Below are 9,184 nucleotides of genomic sequence, written 5' to 3' on the forward strand. Positions count from 1 at the left end.
AATTATTTTGTCCAATTAACACAAAATACAGTAAAAACATAAAATGTACCATAGTATGCAGTCGTCCAAAGTACCAGATGTGCAACATGCCACAGAGAGCAGAATACACTCAACCAGGCTCTTAGCCTAACCGACTGCTGGTGTTGTGTATTTTGATGGTGTGGGGATAAATGACCTACTGAGGATCCCAGTCCTGCAGCCCAATCACAGGAACCTTTAGCTACAGCAGCTCTCTAGCCCAGCCAGGAAGGAGTGGAAAGGGGGCAACTGTTACAGATCGGGTTGCTCTGTGCCTTCCTCTAGTAGACCCTCTCAAAAACAGTCCAGACAGAGGATAAAACCAGAGCCTGTCCTGACACTTCCTGTTCTTGTCAACTATCCACCACAGCAAACAAGAGATTTTGTAATGTGTTGACACTGGTCATCACATAAATCTCTTGTGTGCTATTCTTACCATCAAACACCATCCAGATGTAAAAAAAAAAAAAACTATTTTCCTGCCCTCTTTATCAAAATTAATTGTTCTTGACTATTTTTTACAAAATAAAGACACTTCTAAAAATGGTTCATGTGTTTTTTGTTGTGTAAAATTTTCCAAACACTTCACTGTATTCATCACAGTAATGCCATATAGATGTTTTATCCTTTACTAATTTCAAAAAGTGAAGAACATTTTCCACTGTGAAAGGCAGTAAGAGAGTGTTTTCTTACTCAAAGGAAAATGTGACGCCGTCCACTGAATATACAGTAACTCTCAGTGCTGGAGTGTCCCTCTGTGATTGTTGTGGTGGTGATGTACAACTCGGAGAATCCAGTGACGCTTGGAGATTTAGTGGTTTTCAGAACCACCATGTGGACCACTGCTGGAACCAACGAGTATAGGGATGTTGTTAAAGGAGGATGGCTATGATGGTATCCAACAGCAACATACAGCCATTTAGCCTGATCCAAACAAACAATTGTTTTCGACTTCATCATAGACTTTCCTACATAATGTGACTCTTGGGTTAAAATGCATAAATAATTTCCTCATACATCTAACCTGACCTTGTTACAGTATCCTCCACATTTATTGGCAGCTTGGGTAGCAGCCAGTAAAATGTCAAACTGAAACAATTGGAAAAATCAAACCTTTAATTAGTTAATATTAACCAAGTTGGGGGGAAAAAGCACTTAAAGCAGAACATTGTTTACATAAGATGTGTTCCACAGAAATTGCCACTGATTTTTGTAGTAGAACAGCACTTCTCTTATAAAATCGCACAAAGTTGAAGTAAACCTTGTGCAACCAGTCGTCCATAAGGTTTACCAGTGACCGGTTGTTACATGACCTCTGCACATCCTCTATAGTCCAGTGTTTCCTCTGACGCTGTCTGTCAGCCCACAGGCTCTCTACTGGACCCTGTTCTCTGAACGGATACAGTCATGGAAGAAGCTTGATTTTGTTCCGATTTGATGACAGTCCTCTTGAATAACTCAATGAAGACCCATTACAGATCTCTTGTCTGCCACACACTACATGACATGACTCCCAGGGCTTCTAGAAAAGAAACAGGTCCCCAGCATGACAGCTCCTCCACCGTGCTCATCAGTGGGCCTGAGTTGTTGAGTAGCATTGATTGTTGTCCCTATGTGATATCGTCAAGTTTCTTGAGAGGAAGCTTCCCCAATGAATGCTTTTCTCATTCATTTCTGAACTCTGACAGGAAATGCAAAAGTAGACTGCTGCACTTAAATGATAGCAGAAAGTGTACAACATTAGGAACCTGCGGGTTTGGGCCTAAACTCATGGAAGGACTCACTGATCATCAGTGAAAGGCCAGGCTGGATGAGGTAGTCCCATCATCTGACTCTGTTTATAAAAACTCCCATAGGGATGATGAAAAGCTGCCACTCTGTACTCTGGAGCGTTCTTCTAACCGTCCAACAGAACTCTGCAGCCCACTCTCCTACTCGCCTCCCTGCTCCAGGACCTGGATGCTGGCCTTTTTGTTCCCTCTGTTTCCAGGCAGCTTGAGGTTCCTCTCCGTGATCTCAGCGACGTCTTCCTCAGACTCAGACTCAGACTCAGACGTCTCCTCCTCTTCTTCTGATTCGCTGCCCGACTCATTCAGCTCCACCACAGCTACATCCTGGACAGACAGGAGCACATGATCTTTATCTGAACATTAAAACAACGGAACGTCCACTAATGTCTGCAGAACACCGCTAATCTGACGAGTGATTTGCCTTTGTCAAACATTATGGGGGAATTTGTATGTCTGATGTCAATGTTTCCAGGAGTTTCTGATCGTTTTACTAGCTGATAACCCTCTGAAGGAGGTGACTAACCTGACAGGTCTGCAGGTGAAGCTCAGCAAACTAGAAGATTGGAAAAGGTTCATTTGTTTCTGCAAATCAAAAAGTGAAGCTTTCTGGCTCACAGAAAACACTGAATGTCTCAGAAAATTCAATCATTTTAGATAAATAGCAAAAAAAACATCAATAAAAAAATCAATGCAGGTATGTGGGACTACAGAAAGGTACAGTACAGACCAAAAGTTTGGACACACCTTTTAATTCAATGAGTTTCCTTTATTTTCATGACTATTGACATTGTAGATTCACACTGAAGGCATCAAAACTATGAATAACACATGTGGAAATATGCACTAAACAAAAAAGTGTAAAACAACTGAAAATAGCCCTTATATTCTAGTTTCTTCAAAGTAGCAACCTTTTGCTGTGATTACAGCTTTGCACACACTCTGCATTTTCTTGATGAGCTTCAAGAGGTAGTCACCTGAAATGGTTTTCACTTCATAGGTGTGCCCTGTCAGGTTAATAAGTGGGATTTCTTGCCTTATAAATAGTCATGAAAATAAAGAAAACCCATTGAATTAGAAAGGTGTGTCCAAACTTTTGGTCTGTACTGTATGTCCAACCACTCTACACTATATGAACTCAATACATGACAGGTGCTCTTTTTGCATCTCACATTACTCCTCTTCCTTGTTTACCTTTTATCTTTCCACCTGATTTTCCAAAAAAAGCTAGTCAGAGTTTACAACAAGAAGGATGGAGCTGTAAACCATAACTAATCCTGGAAGAAAACCTGCAGAACCAGGGACAGTATTTGCTGTTTTACGTCCAAGCTTGATAACACTTTATGTGAAGGGACGTGCAAAAGACTGACATGACACCATCACAAACATGACATAACACCCGTTATGAACATGAAGGAGTCATGAAGTGTCATTAGGTAAATAGCGATACCTTTAACGCAAAGTTGCATTAAAAGTCCATTAAAAGTGACCTTATTTACCAATGACACAACATAACAGTCAAATATTTATGAAGACTCCTTCATGTTTATAACACATGTTATGTCATGTTAGTCTTATGCACACCCTGTCAAATAAAATGCTACTCTTAACCTTAAACACTCTTCAGCTGAAGGCTGTAGCGCACACGCACACACCCCCACCCCCACACACACACAAATGATCATACTGAGCGACACTCACCATCTCTATGACCCGTTCTGCCTCGTCCACGTTCTGGATGTCAAAGTGTCCTTCAGGAGCCTCCTCCAGCTGCTGCTTCAGCTTCTCGTTGGCCTCAGCCATCCGAGGCAGGAAGCTCTGCAGGCGCTCCAGAACTGAAGGGCAGAAAAGGTTTGAATATAAATGTTACGGGCAAACTTAAGGCCAGATGTTACAGGAGGAGGTCTCACCGCTGCTCCTTGGCACCCGCTCCGTCTGCAGGGATCGGCCCACTCCGGGCTTCAGGAGGAGCTTCTCACTGAGGCCTGGAGGAAAAACAGCAGCAGGTCAAACAGAGACAGAAGGAAGAAGAGGAAACTTTTAACATCGCTTTTATCTTTCTTTTTTATGCTATGGTGGAAATGCTGATGTTTTTAGGTACATTTAGGTACTGAGAAATGGAAGCCTGCTGCAGAAAATATCCCCTCATCCCAAATGTCCAAAAGCGATGATTATATGAAGAGATCTTCTTTAGAGGTCTTTGCAAGAAGCATTAGGTTCTAAATGAGCTAAAAAAAATTTTTTAAATTAACATAAGATGTAGCAATTAATTAATCAAGTCTGATCAGAGATTAGATGATCAATTACTGCGAGATCACAGTTCTTCCTTTTCATGACTTGCAACAAAAACAAAGAACTCCCACTGTTTGTGCTCCATAAAATCAGCAGCTGGTAAAAGCCTGATTGGTGCATCTACAGTGGAAGGCAGACGCTGATTAATTGGTCAAAAATAATGTGACCACTGTAATAAATGCAGGAGATTTGGCCGTTTGCTGGTCTGAAGAATGCAGAATATCCAGATGGAAAAACATCAGCAGTGAACTTAGGGAAGCAACGCTGGCAGCTCATCAAAGTGGGAAGAGTTATGAGCTCATTTCTCAACTGCGGCTTGGACAGATGCAACCCAAGCAGAAAGACGTTGCTTTCTACACCAGTCAGTCATTTTACCACTGTCTTCAGTCAGAGGCTTCTTCAAATACACTGCAACACAGACTGCTGCAGGAGGCTCTGTCACAACTGTAACCATTTGTCATAACTCATTTTAGAAAACAACAATAGGTTGAAGAACTACAACATTTTATTTCTAGCCAACGTTTAGCCAGGTTTTATGGAATTAAACAGGACAAGCTAACTGGACTTATGTTTTCGTGCAGTTTTTCCATGCACGAAAAACATGGAAAAACTGCACGAGTTTCTATTTCTATTAAATAGATAAATCTTTACTGTCATTGTCACAAGAACAACGAAATTTAAAAGGTGCCATATATCTATGATAAAAGGACGTTGTCGAAACTATTGCTTCCGCAGTTAGCGTCCACCAAAACATGAGAAAACAACACCTGCTGTTTACTTATAGCCCTTAGATAACGCTGAGAACAATTTCTTAAAACATGTTTTTAACGCTGTTGACCCTATTCCTGAAAAGGTCGGTACACCGTTAGATTAGCTTCTCACAGTAAACGGTGTTTTACAGAATAGAAATATCCTTCATTGTTATTATTCAACATCCAGTAATTCATAAAGAGTGAAGAAAACATTCATACCTCCACCGTTTCCACAAGACAGTAAAGACTGGGAAATAGTTTTCTTCGTGTTTAGGTCCATGTTGGAAGGAGAGTTTAACTCGGCATGTGTAACACATGTAGCTAACACCTGGCTACGATTTCCGGACCTCACCACACTTATATTTGTTTAGCACCACCTAGTGTTTAGGAAGACTCCTGAAGCTAAAACAAATCTATATTCAAAAATTGATTTCAGAATCTCCTTGAAAAAAAATTAATAAAGCTCTTATTAAGCTTCTTCACATTTAGATCAATTGTAATATTTGTCGGTTTGTTTGTTTTTCTCTTAACAACGTGCACTACGTCTTTTTCCCTGCCGTACTACAATCCAAATAGCTGTGTGGCACTTTTTGTTTGGTCTGGCTAAGAGAGACTGTATGGTAAGAGGTATGACTCTGATCTTTTTTTACTTCACATATTATTGTAGTTCTTTATCTTTAAATGGCAAGTTTAAGATTCTTTTAGAGTAAAAGTTTGAGAAATGTTATGTTTTAAATAATCTCTGTGCAGTGTAGCATTAGCTTGTTTAGCTTTGACAGGTCAGGCATTGTGAAACTGAAATAAAAAGAAAAGAAACAGAATGCTACTAAAGCATCATATTGGAAGAAATTAAAAATCTTATATAAACTGTAGTCATCCACCTGGTAAATTTGCACATAACAAACGAGCAATAAAAATTTTTTATATAGCATAACTGACAGCTAAATTAAAAAAGAGTTTCTACAAAGAAACAGTGTAGCTGAGCATATTTATGTTAATGGGACAATCATAAAAAAGTTTTTGTTTTTTTGCATTTTTAAAAAACTTGTTTAGTACTCTATTATCACCTCATCTATCTACATATCCATCAGCACTGCAAACAAGACAGAGAGCTAATCCTTGACGTCGCCTACTCCCTACCTCACTGCTGTCGTTGTGAAGTTTATGTACCTTGTAAACACGCTTAACGTAGCTTCTGCGACCAGTTCCGTCATTTTCAAATGGAGTCTCCATCGTTTTTCATTGACGATCTTTGTTGGCATTTTTTTCCTCTGACGCGGCTGGCTGGTTGGCTGTCACGTAAAACTGGCATCTCTCCTCCGGGTCGAAAATCCTTTCTGACGAACAGGTAATTCCTTGGAGAAAAAGAAAAACTAACAAAACTGTAGATATTGGAATATTTTATTGATATTTGTCGGGACAAGTTTTGTGAAGCAGCTTAGTGGTTCACGCGGAAGGTGTCGCGAGCAGCTTCCCTACTGTTTTCATTCCTGCACAGCTAGCTTACAGCTTCCGAAGATGTTTGGCTAATATAGACCACAGCTGGCAGCTTTTATCCACCCTTTTTAAAAGAAAGTTGCTACTAACGTGGTCAGCTGAAACTAATGGATGATTTAGAGGCACTTCCGACGGCTATAACTGGTTATTTCCTTTGTCATTATTGATAAGCAAATTGTCAAAAAAAAATCCATAAGGCTATTTGGAATATAAGGACACAGTCTAACTAAAGGAGTAGTGTTAGTTTTTGGTTTTTGGTGTTTCCCGTGCTCTCTGAATCCTGTTTGTAGAAGTTGTCAGCCCTCGAAAGTACTAAAGAGGAAGTCTTAAATAAGATGCAACTAAGTGTCTGCTATTTATCTGATAAAACAGCATTTCCTGCTCATAGTCATATCCCTTGAACTTTAACCTTTATTTAAGCTTCTGCGCAGCATAATAAAGCAGCACTGGGAGGCGGAAGCATAAGTATTCATGGTTTTTCAGCTTCAGCTCAGACTGATTTTAGGACATCTGTGAATATCAACCTTCCAATCCTTTCTTTCAACTCTGCCCGTCAGTTTGGGTTTAGGACCATTTCTCCATAGATTTAAAGTTGTGCCATTTTTTCCCCTCCCATTTCCGTAAGTAACCTTTAACGGGAGTTGGTTATACTGAATTGTATTATTTAAGGTTATTAAATTAATACGCATATCACACTTTTCAGATGATTATTATTTTTTTTGCTAAAAAAATAGTTTGAAACTATATAACTTTTAATTCCCTTCATGATTATTTGCTACTTTTTGTTGATTTCTTACATAAAATTCAAATAAAATGCATTGATGCTTGTAGTTCTAATTTAATATACTTTTGCAGGCACTGCATAGTCCAGCACCTACTGTAGTTTTAAAAGTGATTGAAAGTTCCTCAGATTCCTTAATAATTCACTGAAACATCGCTGCGGTCTTGATGTTGCATTGCTTATTATAATATATATTTAGTTTTTATTTACAGTAACATTTCACTCAGTGTTTACATATCAGGATATAATTTTAAAAGGAGATGAACATCAGTTTTAGAGGAACAACAATATATGACACATTAAACCATGTCATCAGTTACTGAAGAAAACTAAGTGAACCTGCATCCTTCCATTACCTGTTATTCTATAGGAATCAGGGGCAGAGGTAGCAGCAGTATTAACTGTGTTAGTCAGTGACCAACAGTAAGTGTGAGCAGGAGGTTTTTATTGTACTCTGGTTATTTTGCTCATGTTTGACATTTGCCTGTTCTCCTGTTTCCCTCCAGTGATGCCTTCCAGAAGCCAGTATTAACAAGGCCACTCCCCGTTAGCCTGCGTGAACCTCTGTGTCGTCGTTGTGCTGAGTCCGCCGTCAGTCTGGATGAGAAGAGATGAGCCTCTGCGGTCCTAGAAGCCGTCACCATGAGCATGAAGAACCTGGGCGGAGCCTTGGGGGACTCACTGGGCTCTAGCCTGGCGGTGCGGATGAGTGGGGCGGCTGGCGGATGGAGCGCTCTCTCCCTGAAACCCGTGGCCCCGGTGCGCATCGGCTCCATTTTTCAGACCATGGTTCCCACTGGCTACACCAAGCTGCAGGAGGATCGATTAGCCATGGTGGACCTGGGGGCGAAACCCGAGGCCGGCTCGCTGCAGAACGGCTACAGACAGGAGGCGACTCACATGGAGGGCCGGCGGATCGTGGAGCGGGCGTCCCGCTCCTCCATAACTCTGTCGGACTGTGGAGAAGGGGGCTGCGCTGAGACAGAGCCCATGCTGGCAGAGTGGAGACTCTCCGGGGACGACGCCAGTGACAAGGAGGTAGAGGAGGATACGGTAGAGGCGCTGGGGGAAGAGGGGTCCAATATGCCCAAGGAGTCGCCGCTGGCCATGGCTTTGCAGATACTGGTGCCTTTTCTCTTGGCTGGCTTTGGAACGGTGTCAGCTGGAATGGTGCTGGATATTGTTCAGGTAAGCTGGTGTGAAACCAGTAAAGATCCCATCTGAACCGACTGGGATTAAAGGCTCATCTATGGTTATTAAATAACGTCTGGCTGTGGAGCTGATGTTCAGCTGCATTAACTCTGCACTGTGAAGGCCATGCAGTCATCACTGGAATAAACTCTGCTTTGAGCACGGAGCAGAAAGGATACATTATTTTAAAAAGAGGTTCTGAAAAGTGTGGCATGCTTTTATATTCATCACCCTTTATTTTGAAAATCCCCAAAGTGCAAAAAAGGAAATCATAAATCTCCTAATTAGTAAAAAGGCTGTCTGTAGGTGATTTAATCTCATTATTAATGCAGATAATCTGTTTGTGTTTTTGTCTTGTTTTGTGTGATTTAAATCACTGATTTTGTGGCTCTTCTTCAGGAATTTTTGCAAGGATGTTTTTGATATTTTTCCTTCGTAAACTGCTGTCAGGTTTATTTGTGCAGCATATTTCATCAGCAGGGCAGTTCAGAGTTCTTTGCTCTACAAAAACATAATGCGGTAACCAATTTTGAAACATCAATAAACATTATATTTTGTCAAATGCCATCATCAAAATCATCAAATATATTAATTTTAATTATTATGAATCAAAGGCAGCCTTTAGCCTTTATTGATGTAAAGGAACTCAGTGTTTCAGCAGTTTTTCAGTTTTCTGGAAGTTTGATCCAGATTACAGGAGCTTTTCCATGTTCCAAATACCTAGATATAGAAGAAAATGATAAGTTAGAAAAAAGAAGACCGATTGGACATGCAAGCATATTTATTCTATCATGGACTATAACTTGAAGTAGAATTCAGAAACACTGCCACCTGAAAGTGGGAGGTAGCAGTCATTTAATTGTGAG

The 9,184-nt window shown here is 40.5% G+C and overlaps 2 protein-coding genes across 2 annotated transcripts in view; one reads left to right on the forward strand and one right to left on the reverse strand.

Annotated features, from left to right (window-relative positions):
- Nucleotides 1–633: 633 nt before the first annotated feature.
- On the reverse strand, nt 634–5,216 carry nopchap1 (NOP protein chaperone 1; the record flags this gene model as incomplete). The annotated part of the gene is made up of 4 exons (XM_032590173.1): nt 634–2,132; nt 3,507–3,640; nt 3,716–3,790; nt 5,069–5,216. Coding segments are annotated over 4 exons (540 nt in total), but the record flags the coding sequence as incomplete, so codon positions are not given.
- Nucleotides 5,217–6,074: 858 nt separating this feature from the next.
- slc41a2b (solute carrier family 41 member 2b) overlaps nt 6,075–9,184 on the forward strand; it is a 29,886-nt gene continuing 26,776 nt past the window's right edge. The window contains exons 1-2 of the mRNA XM_032589626.1: nt 6,075–6,197; nt 7,634–8,315. Coding sequence (XP_032445517.1) covers nt 7,770–8,315 — 546 coding nt within the window. The 5' untranslated portion in view covers nt 6,075–6,197; nt 7,634–7,769. The remainder of the gene's footprint in view (nt 6,198–7,633; nt 8,316–9,184) is intronic.

This window comes from Xiphophorus hellerii, chromosome 17, assembly GCF_003331165.1.
Source record: "Xiphophorus hellerii strain 12219 chromosome 17, Xiphophorus_hellerii-4.1, whole genome shotgun sequence".
Classification (NCBI taxonomy): domain Eukaryota; kingdom Metazoa; phylum Chordata; class Actinopteri; order Cyprinodontiformes; family Poeciliidae; genus Xiphophorus; species Xiphophorus hellerii.